At 43.4% G+C, this 18,452-nt stretch overlaps 1 protein-coding gene across 1 annotated transcript in view; it reads left to right on the top strand.

Moving 5' to 3' along the window:
* Window positions 1–18,452, top strand: part of ANTXR1 (ANTXR cell adhesion molecule 1) — a gene marked incomplete at its 3' end in the record, with an annotated part of 177,486 nt that overhangs the window by 124,129 nt on the left and 34,905 nt on the right. Inside the window, exons 13-14 of the mRNA XM_081333597.1 lie at window positions 7,798–7,893; window positions 12,155–12,196. Of these exons, the coding sequence (XP_081189723.1) occupies window positions 7,798–7,893; window positions 12,155–12,196 (138 nt within the window). The remainder of the gene's footprint in view (window positions 1–7,797; window positions 7,894–12,154; window positions 12,197–18,452) is intronic.

The raw sequence follows: 18,452 nt of genomic DNA, 5'->3' as shown, positions 1-18,452 counted from the left end.
TTATTCCTTTTCAACTTTCCATTGTGTTGGAAAGGATAGACATAAATCCTCTTTGCCTTTAGGACCAACCCACCCGCCCCTCTGGAGTTAGTTTGTGCACATCTTGGTAGCAACCAGAGCCAGCCGAACAGCAGCCAAGGGCTGTTGTATGCAGAAGCTGGCCTCAGCTTCCTGCATGCACCTGTTGGTCTTCTTAGGTTGCTATTGCACTAACCCAGGGATAGGCAACCTTGGCTCTTTTATGACTCATGGACTTCAACTCCCAGAGCCAAGGTTACCTACCCCTGCACTAACCCATACTTAGCAGTCTATCGAGCACAGGAAATTGGGAGTCCAGCCAGTTCAAATGAAAATATGTTTATTGTATGCTATTCCTATCTACAAGAATCTGAATTACTAACAGTCAAAGTGAGTTAGCGGTAGATAAGAGTCAAGGGAATTCAAGGTGGGCTGGATGTAGATCTCCTGTGGTGCCAAGGGACTCAAGACTGATGAGGTGTTTGACCCCTCTCCTCCCTTCTGCTCAGGCTGGTCCTCTCCTACCTTGTCATTGTAGCCAATATTGGCTAATTTCCTAGCTTGGGAATTGGTGCAGCAGCAGGAGATGCAAGAGAGGCAGGATTCAATATTGTGAATGAACAAAATAAACAAATGACATTCATTCATCAGGGCAAGGGTGGATGCTGGTCCCGAGAAAGAGTGCAGAGAAGAGCATTGAAGCTGACAAGAGGCCTACAAGCTAAACCATACAATCATAAGAGAACTAGGTATCTGGCTCTAATGAACAGAAGGATTGGCGGGGACATGGCAGCAGTCTTCCAGTACTTGAAGGGCAGTCTCAGAGATGAGGGGATCAACCTATTCTCCAAAACACCAGAGGGCAGGACAGCTTACCTCCCAAAGTTGTGGATGCTCCACCACTGGAGATTTTCCAGAACAGACTGGATAACCATTTGTCCAGGATGGCATAGGGACTGCTGCCTTGGGCAGGGGTTGGAGTAGAAGACCTCAAAAACAGAGGGAGAGGGGAATGCTCAGAGGATCTTTGCAGGTTCTAATTTGGAAACCTGAGATTTATGAGCTTGTCTTGCTACCATTTTGGCAAAATTGCTTTGGGGACATTTCTCCTCTAATGACTTCTGGTGTCTTCACAGCATCCCCCAGCCACACTGAAGTGATAGAAAGCCTGTCCTCATTGCTGTGATTTTTGGCAGAAATGATGATTGGAAAATGCTGAAGGTAGCATTAGAGACTGCAGGGGTCTTCAACCTTGGCAACTTTACGACTTATGGACTTCAGCTCCCAGAATTCTGGATTTGAAGTCCACAAGTACTAAAGTTACCAAGGTTGGAGCCCCCTAATAGAGAGAAAGCAAGAGCGAGCATTCTCTGAGCAGGAACATGGTGATGGGAGTGATCCGAAATTGATCTTTTTCAGCTGTGCAGAGTCACTTTAAAACATCTGGCAACCTGAGCATCTTTGCTTCATAAGAAATGTGGTTCAGTATCACAGTGGGGTTGTTTCTGACAATTCTGACAAAAAATGTTCTAAAAATAACTACACAAGCTAAGTAGTCAGTAGAAAATGTTTCGAAACATTGCATTAACTGGCAACAAGATTAAAGTTATTCATTAACAAACTATTTTTTTAAAGCTAGAGTTAATGTGTCCTACTGCTGTTTGGTATGTCTTTAATTGAAAACAATTATCTGGCTCCTTTCCTGAGTTACATTCTGAATTTGTGATTTGAGAACCCCATAGACTTTGCATCTCTTCTGGCTCTGAGCGTGGAGAATTTTGCAAAGAATTGGATTGGGGCATTATTTCTTATTTGGACTCTCCTCTTTGTTTAGTTTGGGCACCAAAGGGGTTCAAGGAGAACATTCCTAGGATGGAAACAATTTGAGGAGACCTACAGGGGGGATAAATCAACTACAAGAAAAGAAATTACATACATTTTAGCCTGGAGAAAAGAACATTAAACAAGGAGAAAAAGAGATTTTCTTTTCTGCTGTAGAAAGCTATGTGCTTAGAACAACAAATACCTAAAGATATAAACATACACTGAAGAGATGGTGAAGACTGAACTTAAATGGCCTTCTTTTCTGTAATTGTATTAAACTCATTTTCCTCTTGGAAATGAAATCGCTCAAAGAATAATTAAGAGCACAGGACAAACTCATATGTCTGAGCACATGGGATCATTGAGGACAACTTGACCAGGGTCCAATCAACAAGGGTCACATCCCTAAGCATACATGTTCCATGCACAAGGTCTGTGGGTTCATATAAACCAACTCAGAGGTGGCCCTTCTGAGATTAATATTGCCCATACTCCCTGGAACGCTGTGGGTTGACTATGGCACTTTTGGCACACAAACTTAGGTTTTCTCATTAATCTCTCTGGGTCAGGTGCTACTGTTTGAATTGAATTGAGTTGAGTCGAATACTTTATTTGGCCAAGTGTGATTAGACACACAAGGAATTTATCTCCAGTACGAAAGCACTCAGTGCACATGCAAAGCAAGAAGATACTAATCATACCAATAAAAGGGGGAGTAAAGAAGATAATATTTCTTTTTATTTTATTTTATTTTAATTCCATTTATATCCCGCCCTTCTCCGAAGACTCAGGGCGGCTTACAAGCTTAGCAGTAGCCTTCATTCTATGTATATGCCTGCTTATTAGGGCTTTCATACACCCCCCAAGCGGCATTATTACAAAGTCAGCTTAATTGCCCCCAACAATCTGGGTCTTCATTTTACCTTCCTCGGAAGGATGGAAGGCTGAGTCAACCTTGAGGATAAATAATAATAACTAGAGAGATGCTAAATGGTAAATACACATAGACAGAGAGAACTGAGAGAATTAGGTATTCGGCAGATTGATGGCATGAGGGAAAACCTGTTCCTCTGTTTAGTTGTCTTGGCATGCAATGCCCTTATAGCGCCATCCTGAGGGAAGGAGTTGAACCAGTTTGCGTCCAGGATGTGAGGGGTGTGCAGTCCTCCTTCTGTCCCACACAATATACAAGTTCTCAACGGAAGGCAAGCTGGTTGCGCTTGTTTGTCCTGCAGTCTTCACTATCTGTTGATGTAAGGACCCGCTTCAAAACCTCTTCCCAAGAAAGCAGAACTCTTGGAACGGTTTTATCCCAAAACGAACTTTTACTAGGAGAAATTGACAGCGGACATAGAAGGCAGGATCTGAAGGTTTCCCGCTCAAATCAATAGGTGAAAGGAATAAGAAGCAAACCCCACCCCAAGAGTTCATCCGGTCAGTTCAAACGGGCCAATCCCCAGGTGTTAAGTCCGCTGTGGGAACGGGGTTGATAAGACAGCGTTCCCAAGGCTGTGAAAATGCTGTTGGACCTTCGCACCTTCCCTTCTGCAGTGAGAAATAAGCCAGATGGCTGGAGGCACATTCCTTTCTCACCCCAGGCTGACATCAAGGGGAACAGCTCAAAGAGCAAGCGGATAGAGGAAGTGGAGAGGATACGTTGTAGTGGCTAAATGAAAGGAAGAAATTACATTGCAATTCCCCAACAGGTTACCACCACCCCCCAGGAATATGGCAGAACCTGCAGAAGGGGGAAAAAAGAGCTAACCAGTCCCCCCCCCAGCGAAGAAACAGGTTCTGACAGTTGAAGTCTGTCCCTGTCCTGTTTGGTTGCTGTACCAGACACCAGACAGTTACTATTACAGAGCATCTTCAGGTTGAGAACGGGTAGTCTGAAAGCTTCACCCATGGCTTCCAGCACCGTGATTTTGCCTCTTTCCCACTTACAGTTTACATCAGTATGACCTTGAAATGCAAGGGTAGTTTTTATCTCATTCCCATATTGTCCCATGGTTTGGAACATCTTTTTGCCAAGTCTTTTTAGTTCAAAAACCAATTTGTCTTTCTGGTTTAATCTATCACTGGGCCGTAATGTCTAAGCTTGATGGTGGGCGCACAGACATTTCTGGAAGGAATTATTATATCCAGATCAGCCCTGAGTGATCTTTGGTAGACTCTTGGGATGGTCTCTGTATCTTCGAAGAAGTGTGGAATATCCAGGGCAATCAATGAACAGCCACAAATAATTCTCTCTCTTCGTCATTGGGGACAATAGATGTTTGTTAGCCAGCCAGGAAAGCCTATCATGATCCAAGCAAAATAATATGTCAATACAGCAAGGATTGGGGTACACTAAGGGTCTCTAGTGGGGAAAGGCTCAGAGAAGGAATAGAGGTTTCATGGTGGATCATCGTGTAGATAGAAAACTGCACTTAAAATACTGCATTCAGTTTTCATCACCATATTATAAAAAAGACGTTGAGACTCTGGAAAGAGTACAGAGAAATCTGGGAGTTGAAGTCCACAAGTCATAAAAGAGCCAAGGTTGCCTACCCCTGGTCTAGTCTATTGAAAAGAAGGACTAGGGGTGACATGACAGCAGTGTTCCAATATTTGAGGGGCTGCCACAAAGAAGAGGGGGTCAACCTATTCTCCAAAGCACCAGAGGGCAGGACAAGAAACAATAGATGGAAACTAATCAAAGAGAGAAGCAACCTAGAATTAAGGGGAAATTTAACAGTAAGAAAAATTAACCAGTGGAATGGCTTGCCTCCAGAAGTTGTGGGTGCTCCATCACTGGAGGCTTTTAAGAAGAGACTGGACAGCCACTTGTCTGGAATGGTATATAGTCTCCTGCTTGAGCGGGGGGGGGGGTGTTGGACTAGAAGACCCCCATAGTCCCTTCCAACTCTGTTACTCTATTAACCTTTGTATATCGACAATCCAATTCACTCTCAAGCTAGAAGGATCATCAGCTGGCAAGTCAGAAGATCTCAGGTTGAAATTCTAGACTACAGAGTTGTTCCATCAGGACAGGCAGCAAACTTCCATTCTGGTCAGTTTGCATTTTCTAGCCATTCTTTAATGTGGATTCCTTCAAGGTGGGGCCCTCCAAAAGCTTTGGTGCTCTAGATGGGTTTTTCTGAGCCATGAAACAGGAGACGTGAGAGTTGGGCACCCAAGACCACATCCGGTGCAACCACCAGATTCTGCTTCCAGCTCCTGGTTGCTGAATAATCAACACGCATGTACACAGGAGCAACCAACCCATCCTCTGGCGTGCCAGGATCAGCCAAACTCCAGAGGGCTATTTTACAGCAGATGTAACTTACCCGTGGGTCATTTTTGTTATTTTAAAAGTCTGGTCCTAGAAAACCAAAGTCTCTAAGTCTTGCCAGGCCTAATTTTGTTTGCTAGCTGATCCCCAAAGCCTGATGACATCAGTGAGGAATGATTCAGAAATATTAGCTGGTTTGGGGAAATGCATAGTCTGTACTTGAGATTACATTTGGAAGCAAAGTGAAATAATCCATTTTCAGGGCATTTTAATGACAGGAAAACCTCTGGAAGAGGTGGCGAATCTGCTGAAATGGTTTTCAGTCTGGTATATTCAGATCTATTAAAATTTATATTCCATCCAGTGATTGCTGGATTAGCGCAAGCTGTAGTTTTCTGGGGTTGGGAAGGAGATCTGTGAATACACACCCTCTCTTCTTCCAATTAAAATAATATATCCCGACTTGACCAGAGCAGTTTGTGCTTTCAAGCCAGGATGTCATTGCAGCTTCCTTGCTGATCCTCTAAAGCAGAGGTTCTTCAACTGAGGGTAGTTACCCCTAAGGGGCAATTTGGTCACATCCTAGGAGTAATACAGCAATTTCTGGTTACTTGTTTGTGAATTGAGGATGCAGTCCTGGACTGCTGCTGCTGAGATCCTTGTGAAACACAATGGAGTCTGGGGGTATTTTGGGGTGGATGGTGTTTAATGAGATTATTCAATGTCTGGAAAAGAGATAGTTGGGTTGAACACTTTGTGAATCATTGCTTTAAAGCAGGGGACTCCAAATTTGGTAATTTTAAGACTTGTGGACTTCAACTCCCAGAATTCCCCAACTAGCCTTGATTGGGGAATTCTGGGAGTTGAAGCTCACAAGAAAGTTACCAGGTTTGCAGACCCCTGCTCCAAAGCAATGTTTCTCCACCTTAGCAATTCCCAGAATTCCCCAGGCAAACTGCTGACTGGGGAATTTCTGGGAGTCAAAGTTCTAAAGTGGGGGTCTCCAAACTTTGGCCACCTTAAAACTTGTGGACTTCAACTCCCAGAATTCCCCAGCCAGCCTGCTCTAAAGCAGTCTTTCTCAAACTTGGCAATTCCCAGAATTCCCCAGCCAGACTGCTGAATGGGGAATTTCTGGGAGCAAAATCCACCCATTCTGAAGTTGTCAAACACCACCCTGAAGCATGATTCCAGGCATTGTGTGAATATGGCCAGGGTTTTATAAGAGTGTCCAAATGGCCTGAATTTCTTATGTGCTGTGTGAAAGTAAGTTGGACTGAGCTTCTTGTTCCATCTCATCAGTGATTACTATATTTTGCATATCAGTGTCCCTGTTGTGCTTGATTTTGGGTCGTCCTATCTCGTGCGCAAAAGGGACACGGTGGCTCAGTGGGTTAGGCCGTTGAGCTTCTCGATCAGATGGTCGGCGGTTTGGTGGATCAAATCCCGAGTGCCGCATAACAGAGTGAGCGCCTGTTACTCGTCCCAGCTTCTGCCAACCTAGCAGTTCTAAAGCACGTAAAAATGCAAGTAGAAAAATAGGGACCACTACGGTGGGAAGGTAACAGCGTTCCGTGAGCCTTTGGCGTCTAGTCATGCCGGCCACATGACCACGGAGACATCCTCGGACAAGCGCTGGCTCTCTGGCTTTGAAACGGAGATGAGCACCAGCCCCTAGAGTCAGAAACGACTAGCACGCATGTGCGGGGGAACCTTTACCTTTACCTTTATCTCGTGTGCAACAACTTGCAAATCACATTTTCAACCTTACTGAAGCTACAGTTTTAAAGTTTTGGGGCTTCAACAGGGCTGAAGAAATGGGTTGCAAATACAGATAATCCTTGACTTACAACATTCGTTTAGTGACCATTCAAAATTACAATGGCACTGAAAAAAGTGACAAGACAGGTTTTTACGTGAGCATTGCAGCATCTCCATAGTCATGTGATCAAAATTAAGACGCCTGACAATTGGCATGTACTTATTTTATTTATTTATTTGTTTGTTTGTTTCAATTTATATACCGCCCTTTTCCCGAAGGACTCAGGGCGGTTTACAGGGCAAATTAAAACAGTGCAATGTACAAATTAAAATAAAATAAAATTAATAGCCCCAAAACAGTTTAAAATTTAAAACCTTAAAACCCCTCAGTCCAGGCCGGCTAAGTCAAATAGCCAAGTGTTTAGGTCCCGGCGAAACGAGCGAAGGTCGAGGGCGATCCGGAGTTCCACTGACGGTCACAGTGTCCCAGGATCATGTGATCCCCTTTTTTGCGGCCTTCCAACAAGCAAAGTCCATGGGGAAGCCAGATTCACTTAACAACTTCAGTGATTCAGTGTGACAAGAAAGGTTATAAGATGGAGCAAAACTCTGTCTTGCTTAGCAATGGAGATTTGGGGCTCAATTGTGGTTGTAAGTCGAGGACTAACTGTTAGTTATCTCTTTCATTAACTCTGATGCTTTTCTTCCCCAAAGAATCCGGGGGCATTTGTGCTTTCATTCCCCAACTTTATCTTCTGATTGGCACCATGAAGAAAATTAGGTTGGAAGAGATAGGAAAAATTAATGGCTGACTCAAGTGAGCATTGCAGTTGACTCAAAATCTGTACAAGGATTGACGGATTGAACAGAATATCTAAGCCTTGTTCCACCCTGACTTAATTGTGATGCTTCCTTTACAGTCTGATGGGACCATTCTGGCCATTATCTTGCTGATCCTCTTCATTCTGTTGGCTCTGGCGCTCCTGTGGTGGTTCTGGCCACTTTGCTGCACTGTGGTAAGTCACTGGAATCTCTTCTCACTTTGGCTGGTCTTCTGCGTCAAAAGGGGAGAAAATCACTCCCAGAGAAAGCCACAAGGCTGCTTATGATGAATAGTTTGTAAAGAGGCAGAAGTCCTCTCTGTCAGTTGTGCTACTTTGTCAGATGAGGTCATCTAAAAATACGGGTCCTGTGGGTATTCCTTCAGAAGTGAGATTTCTGGGAATGTATGGGATTTAGGATTCCATGAGATTTCAATTTTTGCTATTTTTATGTAAGTTTATTCAGTATGCCATTGCACAATCATCCTCAGCCCTAAATGGGTGCTAGATCTAGTGGTTCTAGATCTGCTTTCTGCAGGCAATAGGAAACTGCGGCAGCAGCTGAAAGAAGACAGAAGCAACTGAAGACACAATAGCCAGCTGACCATTCCAGATTAGGCAGATTTGTTAGCAGTTTTGCTGCCCGGGAGGTCTTCTGCTACTCTTGGTTGTTGATCTTTCATCAAGTTTGCAAGAACATCTATGACAAAACATGAACAAGAACATCCTTGATAAAATTCAGTGGACATTATTCCTTTAGACCTGGAATGTCCAACCTTGGCAACTTTAAGATTTGTGAACTTCAGTTCCCAGAATTCCCCAGCCAAGGCTGGCTGAGGAATTCTGAGAGTTGAAATCCACAAGTCTTAACCAAAAACAAAGCTCTAGTGCAAAAGTTCACCACTTTGTTTTCTGGCAGCATTCACACCTACGTAATATTTCTCAGCCTTTCTGAGTAACCAAAACAAGGGTAATAATTTCTAAATATAAATTTAATATTTATATTTGTTAACAAATATGAACAAATGTACATTCCAAAGAATAAACAAAGCACATCAATAGAAAGTGTTTTCCAGGAAGACAAAGTGATGCAAGTAGTGTCCATGAATTGTGACACAAATAATGTAATTTCCAGGTGGGATCTTAATATGTTGGGTAAATGTTAGCTTCTCCTTTCCTTTTTTTTTCCTTCTTCATTTTCATCCACATTAAAATTCAGTTACTGGAATTTTGTTTTTGCACTTTAATATTTTTTTATTTTGTAAACCACAAGGATGATTATATAAAAGATATAACATTAAAAAAATATTGCTCTTAAACTTGGAGAGGGAGATGATGCCCCTGAGCCCCAGGAGGAGGGAATAAATTAGAGCAGGGGTGTCAGATTCGCAATGTCACGTGACGCGTCGCAACGTATCCCGACTTTTTTGCCATTGCCAGTAATGGGGTGGGCACGGTTTTGCTATGATGCATCCGGCCTGTGGGCCGGCAGTTTGACACCCCTGAATTAGAGGAACACAGAGAGAATTGGGGTGAGGCAGAAAAGAGGAGATGAAGCTGCAGAAAGGAAGGAAGAACAAAAGGAGAAAAGGAGGGCTAAGAATGGCAAAGAGAGAATAATGAGAAAGAGAGCCAGAAAAATAGGAGTGTCACATATCTTTTGAAGTGCAGGAAATTAAAACTGAACTGCAGGGAATAATAGTTTTCAGGAATGAATCTCCCCCCCCCTCTCTCTCTCTCTCTCTCTCACACACACACACACACACACTTACTTCTCTGTAAAGCGCCCAACTTTTTAAAAACAATTAATGTACAAAAACCCACCTCTTAAGTGATAACAGTTCATCAGTGGCTATTTTCTCTGGCTCAAAAACATTCTATTCTGTTCTGTTTATTCTATTCTGCATTCTATCCTATCCTATCCTATCCTATCCTATCCTATCCTATCCTATTCTATTCTATTCTATTCTATTCTATTCTATTCTATTCTATTCTGCATTCCATTCCATTCCATTCCATTCTATTCTATATTCCTTTCCATTCTATTCTATTCTATTCTATTCTATTCTATTCTATTCTATTCTATTCTATTCTATTCTATTCTATTCTATTCTATCCTATCCTATCCTATTCTATCCTATCCTATCCTATCCTATTCTATCCTATCCTATCCTATCCTATTCTATTCTATTCTATTCTATTCTATTCTGCATTCCATTCCATTCCATTCCATTCTATATTCCTTTCCATTCTATTCTATTCTATTCTATTCTATTCTATTCTATTCTATTCTATTCTATTCTATTCTATTCTATTCTATTCTATTCTATTCTATTCTATTATTCTGCACTCTATTCCATTCCATTCTGTCTTGCAGTCTAGTCTAATCTTGATTAATCTCATTCTGTTCTATTCTGCATTCCCTTCCCTTCCCATCCCTTCCTTTCCCTTCCCTTCATCATATCATAAGATCCAAGAAAAACATACAGATCTCTGTTTAGAAAGAAATAGTGGAGCTGGAATCATAGTCATCTGGGTGGGGATCAAGAAAGGCAGACAAAAAATGGTGCCCCACAATTGCAATACAAACCAAAGGCCTTATTTGTGTCCAGTAGCATCCTGCAAGGCCCAAATGCACCCTGACTGTGCAATGCAACTTATTTTCAAATAACTACAGTTTCTACCAGACCTCTATCCTTGGACTTTATTAGCAGTTATATTTCTCCTGAAGGACAAATTCAGCAAATCTTCTCACAAAAGTTTAAATGCAAGTCAGAGCCACGTCCCCAGTTCGGAAAAGCACTATGGAAAGAAAGTGAAATTAACAAAGGCCGTATTCCAGAGAGAAAACATCTCATAGGAAATCACGTGGAAAGAAGAATCTTGAAAATCTCTGGTTTGCATTCCAGCCTTTAAGACAGGAAAAGTAGGAAGAAGCCAGTGGGTCTGCTTGATGAATATTGAATGAAGCTGGGGAAGGAAAGCAGGCCCTGGGCTGAATCCTCCAAAGAACCTTTCAAGATACAGCTTACACATTTTCCCATCAATCTGGAGGAAACAATAATGAAGTTAACAATCCTTTGACAATCACTTTCCAGCCAGTTTGGCACTATTTCTCAATCCTATTAGGAAGCATATGTGCCTATGTGGAGTTCTCCATAGAGACCATTCACATTAGTAGTGATCAACTCCCCACCCCTTTGTAATTGCACCTTATCATTGCACATCCATTAAAACGGGTGGAGTTGATTGCAAAATCAAATTGAAACCAGTGACTGTCACCCCGTGAGGGTGCTTATGCATCTTTCCTATTGTGACACCACTGATGTCAGTGAGATCTTCCTAGTTCTCGTGTTGAAGGAGGCTGGTGTGCATGGATCTGATGTATGTGTTAATGCTTTCCTTGGCGGTAAACCGTCAATATTTAGTACCTGAAATCCACAGATCTTAAAGAGAAGCAACCTGGAATTAAGGAGAAACTTCCTAATAGTGAGGACAATTAACCAGTGGAACAGCTGGCCTCCAGAAATTGTGGATGCTCCATCACTGGAGGTGTTAACACTGTGACAAACCGAACTGAAGCCATTTTCATTGTCTTCATTGCCACCTATTTAGTTAGAAGAGGGAAAGGCGGGGTGTAGCTTTCAGTTAGCCAAAACAACTCACATGCATGGGAACCAAGGTCATTGCTGATAACATTTTGGTGAGCTGAGAGGAGTGCCCACCTTTTCTAACAATTGGTGACAGCAAATTGGGGTGGGAATTGCAACTTGCAACTTTGTAACCGAGGGGAGGAGAATTTAGTCTTGAGTTCACCTTTGCATGTGCCATTATGTTGTAGCCAAATAAAGATGTTCTTTAAGGAAGAAATTCTTGCCTTGAAGTTCTTTTAAATGGTCTCATCTATCAGAACCATGAATTAGTTTTTTAAGAAGAGACTGGACAGTCACTTGTCTGAGATGGTATAGGTTTTCCTGCTTGAGCAGGGGGCTGGACTAGAAGACCTCCAAGGTCCCTTCCAGCTCTATTCTATTCTAATTCCAATTCTAAAGTTGTCAAGGTTGGACACCCCTGACATAAATGAGAAGGTAGAGAAGAAAGCTGAGTCTGAGAAGATGCAACATTTTCTGTTTGCTATGAAGTTCTTTCTATCAGGGCTGGGGAGGGTTAAATAATGACATTATTCTTTCTTTGCCATTCTTAGCCCTCCTTTTCTCCTTTTGTTCTTCCTTCCTTCTCTGCAGCTTCATCTCCTCTTTTCTGCCTCACCCCAATTCTCTCTGTGTTCCTCTAATTCAGATTTTTTTGCCAGCTTCTGAGAAGGTGACCTGCCAGATCTCTAGGTGAAGGCTGTGGTTTTAAACGGAGACAGAAAATGTTTAGAAATAGTCTTCTGAGGATGGGTCCTGAAAGTTAACATAAAGTAATATTCTGTATTCATTTCCATCCATTTCAGATTATTAAAGAGCCCCCACCCCCTCCGATGGAAGACAGTGAGGTAAGTGCTTTGACCCTTTGCAACATTTTGTTCAATGTTTTTCAATGCTGTTGTGGAATCTGTATTTTCATAAAGCATTTGGTTTGTGCAGTTCAGTTTTCAAGGTCCCTGGAAGGGGATGAGCAGAAGACCAGGTAATTCTCCCTCTCTGGGTTGCCACCTAAACCCTGCCAGCATGGACAGAAAATGGCAAATGAGGAAAAGAAGCCATTTGGAAAGCACGTCCGAACTGGGGGCCATGGCCGGAAAAGCTAAAAAAAACTCAAGATTAGATTTATTAGATTTATATACCGCCCTTTCCCGAAGGACTCAGGGCGGTTTACAGGGCATTTTAAAATCACACCAATACAAAATACAAAAGTTAAAAGACAATTAAAAAGATTAAATTATCCCTGAAAATAAAAACCCCAGTTAAAAATTCTCAGCCTGGGCCGGAGAGCTCAAAGAGCCAGGTCTTCAGGCCCCGGCGGAATGAACGCAGGTCAGGGGCAGTCCTGAGCTCTACAGGCAGTTGGTTCCAGAGGGCTGGCGCACCCACAGAGAAGGCCCTCCCCCTGGGTGTTACCCGCCAGCAATCTTTTACCGGCGGCACCCTGAGAAGGCCCTCCTTGTGAGAGCGCACTGGACGAAGGGAACTTGATGCAGGAAGCAGGTGTTCCCTTAGATATCCCGGACCCAAGCCATTCAGGGCTTTATAGGTCATCACCAGCACCTTGAATCTCACCCGGAGGGCAACCGGAAGCCAATGCAGCTCACGGAGTAGAGGTGTTACATGGGAGTATCGGGAAACCCCCATCACAACTCGCGCAGCCGCATTCTGCACCAGTTGAAGCCTCCGAGTGGTCCTCAAGGGCAGCCCCATGTAGAGATGGTGGTGGCAGACACAGAATGGGAGTCTGGCACTGTTAATGCACCAGGCAGGTCAATACAGGTAGTCCTCGACTTACAACCATTCATTTAGTGACCAAAGTTACAAAAAAGAGTGACATGACCATTTTTACACTTACAACTGTTGCAGCATCCCCATGGACACCCAATCAAAAATCTGGATGCTTGGCAACTGGCTCATATTTATGACCATTGTAGTGTCGTGGGGTCATGTGACCCTGCCGCCTTTTGCGACCTTCTGACAAGCAAACTCAGATTCATTTAACAACCATGCTACTAAGTGAAAACTGTAGTGATTCACTTAACAACTGTGGCCAGAAAGGTTGTAAAATGGGGCAAAACTCACTTAACAGTCTAACTCAGCAACAGGAATTTTGGACTCAGTTGTGGTCATAACTTGAGGACTACCTGTACCACTCATCCCAGACTCTTCTGGACCAGTGCACGGAGGTCACCTGAGACTTCCAGTGGAGAGTTGCTGGTTCCCTGGTCCAATTACACGTTCCTCAAGCTTATTTATTCATTTACTCCAGCATGTAAACATAGAGTAGCTGCTCGGAAGACTGCATTACAAATGCCATTCATCATTTTCCACAGTGACAGTCTGAAGTTGATAAAAGGGAGGCTTTCTGGTTAGATTGGTGTTAATTCTTTGTTTTAATGTGCTTCAGAAATGGTTTGTTTACAGGCAGGAGATCCATGTAATAGTAAGATGAGTCAGGGAGTTCAAGTTTACATGTCTTAAAGTTGGTGAGGTTGAGAAAGACGGCAATAAATTAAGCTGTGGTGTGATGACACACGTTGCCCTGGAACTTTTCAAGAAGTTTTAACTGTTCTGGGAAAACCAAGTATTAACCCAAAGGTTTCTCCTCGGTTTGGAAAGTGAATTGATTAGAACTGGAGCACCACTGCTTTGCTGGGTGTACTGGTTGCAAAAAGGGGTAGCCACAATGATGACCTCCACAATCATAGAATCATAGGGTCAGATACCTTATATCATTCTTGACAAATGGTTGTCCAATTATTTCTTGAAAACCTCTAGGGAGGGAGCACCCACAACTCCTGGAGGCCAGTTGTTCAAGTGATAATTGTTTCCACTGTCAGGAAATTTCTCCTTAGTGAGAAATGAGCTCAATGAGCTTCCCATTACTTCTTGTCCTTCTCTCTGGTGCTTTGGAGAACAAGTCATTTCCCTCTTCTTTGTGACAACCCCTCAAGTATTATAACAGAAGATAGTTATCATGTCACCCCTAATTCTTCTCTTCATTAGGCTAAACATACCTAGTTCTCTTAAGCATTCATTGTACAATGTAGACCCCTTATCTTTGTTGCTCTTCTCTGCACCCTTTTTAGGACCTTGGTATTTTATTTTGTAATGTGGTGACCAAAATTGGATGCAGTATTTCAAATGTAGCTTCACCAGTACAGTATAAAGCAGTACTATCACTTCTCAAGGTCTTCTTGCTATCTCTTTGTTGATGTCACCTAGGACTGCATTGGCTTTTTTGGTAGCTGCAGCACATGGCTGTCTCCTACTTAAGTGGTTATCCACTAGGAGGGACTCCTAGGTCCCTCTCACAGTTACTGCTGTTGAGCTAGGTACTACTTATTCTATACCTGTGCTTCTGGTTTTTCCTGCCTATTTTTCTCACCACTGAATTATTTCTTGTTGGACAGTCTGTCCATCTTTCTGGATCATAAACCTAGTTTCCAAAATGTTAGCAATTCTCCCTAGCTTGATTTCATCTGCAGATTTGACACCTCTTCTTCTATCATGGTGTCATCATTGTGGCTTCTACCCTACATTGTGGTTGCATGTTGGGTTTTAAGTACATGTTATGCTTTGATTATATGGTGGATTTTCCAAGACGAGGTGTGTTTGTTGCCTTATAATTAAATATTGCAGCTTTGAGATCAAGGCTAAATTAATTTTCTTTCTATGGGTTTCAGTCTGAGCAAGCCAACAGCCCAGTCTTGTCATGCTTCGTGAGTCTTTGTTGACAGTCCACAGGCTTTCTCCCTCAAATGGTTCTACAGCCAAGTCAAGAACCACCCACACCCACACACCCAAACACAGAGAGAGAGTTTAGATCTGATATCACTCCATCCATTTAGCTACAAGACAAAGATATTCAGCAAAGTTTTGGCAGGCCAGGATCAATCCAAAACAGGGCTCTAATTCAGAAAAGATGATTTATGAGCTCCATCAAGGACATCTGCTTCTCCTCCCACATTTGCTTCTACCTTTGCAGGCTAGGGGCTGCTGCTGCTCACTCCTCTGACCCAGAAGGGAGAAACGGTTGGCAGGGAGCCTACGGCATCTGCCCCCGCAGTGCAGGAGAAAGGCATGATGAATTAATTGTTAATGGAAGATGGAGAAGTAGGAACGGAAAACCTTGTACCTTTCCTTCCTTGGGCTTTGGCCCAAATCTCATCTTTAATAGTACTAAGGAGCAGAGGGGATTCAGTTTCCACTGCAATGGAAGGGGATTTGCACAATGCCTCCTGTTAGTATGACAAAGAACTGATGTTGGAGAGGAGGAAAGGAAGCCAGTTGGCCATCTTCAGCAACAGGCCCCTTAGGTCTCCCCTAACAGAACCAAAAGGGAAGGTTGAAGAGTTAAAGTCTATGTTTTAAAGTTGTCCAGTTTGGAGTCCCCTGCAGTAGAGCATCTTGGATAGATGACCTTCTTGGGGTCCTCTAGTGAAGGAGGTCCTACCACTGTATCCAGCAGCCTGTTCCACAGCCAAACAGCTGCTGCACTCAAGAAGGTTTTGCAGACGTCTAGCCTGAACCTCCCTCCTTGTAGTTTTAAACCACTGGTTGTAATCCTCCCCTCCCTTGCCCTTCCTCAAAGGTACGATTATAGCAAGGGCTCTTTCGTCTTGGGTTAACCCTGCACAAGTGCTAAGGGATTCTGGCCAGGCCTGCTTTCAGATGATGCAAATCGTTTCAGATCGGGAAGCAGCTCATCTGCAGAGCAAAGATGGAGGCTCACTTTTTATCAGGGTTTATTCATATTTTCCAGATTTTTCCCTTCTCTGTTTCTCTCTTCCTGAACAATCCCTTTGAACATTAAATAATATTTCACAATTAAAAATTTTTGAGGGCAGGTGGCTAAGTCTATTGATAGTCAGATCTGACCCTAGGCTCGTGCATGGATTCCAGTGAAGCAGCCTGAGGCAGGAAGATCATTTTATTACGATTTATTCAGAATGTTCTGATAAAAAGGATTCCTCCCATTCAAAGAGGGAACCTTGAGACCCATCTTACATTCCCTTTTATAGTTAAGACTCAAAGGAAATTACAAAAGAAAAGTTGATTGGAAGGGACAAAATCATCCTCCCCTTTGCATAGGAAATCAGTTACATGAAGTTAAGCATGAGACGTATTTGCATTTCATAATACCACTCATGTTCATTTAAATGAGCTCCGAAGAACAAGGGAGCATAAAATTTACGATGTTAGTGAAGGTTGCAAAAGGTTGCGGTTGAGTCCCCAAAGAGACAAATCAGATGCTAATTAACACTAACAAGTTCTCTCTTATCGGAAGACAAGCTATAGACATCCTATTAAGATGAATACTATCCTATCCTGGACAGCAAAGATAGTTGTTTTATCTTGCAGTTTAGGAATGTTAGAAATTATCAATCAGTCCATCCACTAACGGTATAAAGAGCTCTGCCAACCTAGCAGTTCAAAAGCACGTAAAAATGCAAGTAGAAAAATAGGGACCACCACGGTGGGAGGGTAACAGCGTTCCGTGCGCCTTTGGCGTCTAGTCATGCCGGCCACATGACCACGGAGACGTCCTCGGACAAGCGCTGGCTCTTCGGCTTTGAAACAGAGATGAGCACCGGCCCCTAGAGTCGGAAACGACTAGCACGCATGTGCGGGGGAACCTTTACCTTTACCTTTACAGTTCAGTCTGCAAGGGTTTGATAAGCTCTATTAAAAGAGGGGAATAAAATCAAAATGCAAGAAAAACCCATGCCGTTTATCAAGTACGACAATATTACAAAGCCCATGTTGTGTGGCCCTCTTCCTCCTCCTCCTCCCCTCCTTCTCCAACAACAACCCTGGAATAACTCTTCTTTGGTAGACCTAAAAGGAGGAGAGGAACTGCCAGCAGGGACAGAAGCCAGAAGGAAATGCAATGTGTGGCTTCTTGCCTGGCTGTGACTGGGGACAGATGAGCAGCCAAATCTGTCTTTGGAAGGTGTGAATTTAATGAGCAACAATAAAGGGAGGAACCAGGGATTGCAAAGCTGGTGAGTCCTTCAAGCCTCCTAGCCACAGCAGAGGCTCCCTTAACTAGTGGTGGCTGTGAGGCATCTGATGGCCGCAAACCACAGCACTTATCCTGAACATCTGTAAATATCTGTCCAGAATCCCACAGGATATTGCTTGCTTTAGCAATGGGCCCTCTTTTGGGAACCTGAAGGTCACGTGCCCTTTTCACAGAGGTAAGAAAAGTCAAGATGAGGTCAGTGACGCCCTTCCCTCCCCCCCCCACACACACAGCTGGGTGACATCTGTGAAACCGAGGCAAGAAGTTTAGTGGTCATACATGTGCACCATCTTGACTTAATTGACCCCATCCCTGTAGGTAAGATCCTCCCCCATCCTCCTATCCTTCCTCAAGAGCCTGAAGACCGGGCCAAAGGGGGGGTGGGGGCTTCCATGCTAGTTGTGGCTGCTGGATTGATGACAGTCTCCATCCACCCACCCAGCCACCCAGCCAGCCAGCCACCCTTGCTCTCTGCTCTCCACCCATCATAGCCATGGATTCTCCTGTGTTCATTTTTTTATTTCATGGTTCTATTATTTGACTTCTGCTCTGTTTACATTATTTTCATTTTTTCCCCTTCTTATTGCCGTATAAGCCGCCCAGAGAAAATCCACAGTGAGATGGGTGGCAAATACACTTAATAAATAAAAGCTTCTTTTTAAAAGTTCCAGTGTGGTATAGTGTAAAATTCAAGTAGAAACCAAGTTCATAAGGGAATGGGAAAAGGTGAAGAAGACAGGAGAGGGGCAAGGTAAAAGAGAAAGAAAAATCCCTGTTTCAGACCTTCTCTGCCTCCTTTCTCGCCCGATCATTGTCTCCCTCAGTGGAGGGACCACGTCAGGGGTAGGCAACCTTGGCTCTTTTATGACTCGTGGACTTCAACTCCCAGAATTCCTGAGCCAGCACGGCTCTCTCTCTCTCTCCCTCTCTCTGTCCGATCTGCTCACCTGGCAAGAGCTGACACACGTTCTTATTGGGCTGGCTTTCCTGCCCTGCTTTCTGCTGCTTCCTGCTTCCTGTGGAGACGCAGCAAAGGCAGGAGCCCCACCCAATAGGCTTGTCAGCTTCTCAGAGAA

This window comes from Vipera berus (assembly GCF_964194415.1).
Source record: "Vipera berus genome assembly, chromosome: 8".
Classification (NCBI taxonomy): domain Eukaryota; kingdom Metazoa; phylum Chordata; class Lepidosauria; order Squamata; family Viperidae; genus Vipera; species Vipera berus.
The sequence above is the reverse complement of the archived record's forward strand: the minus strand, read 5'-3'. Positions and strand labels throughout refer to the sequence as shown.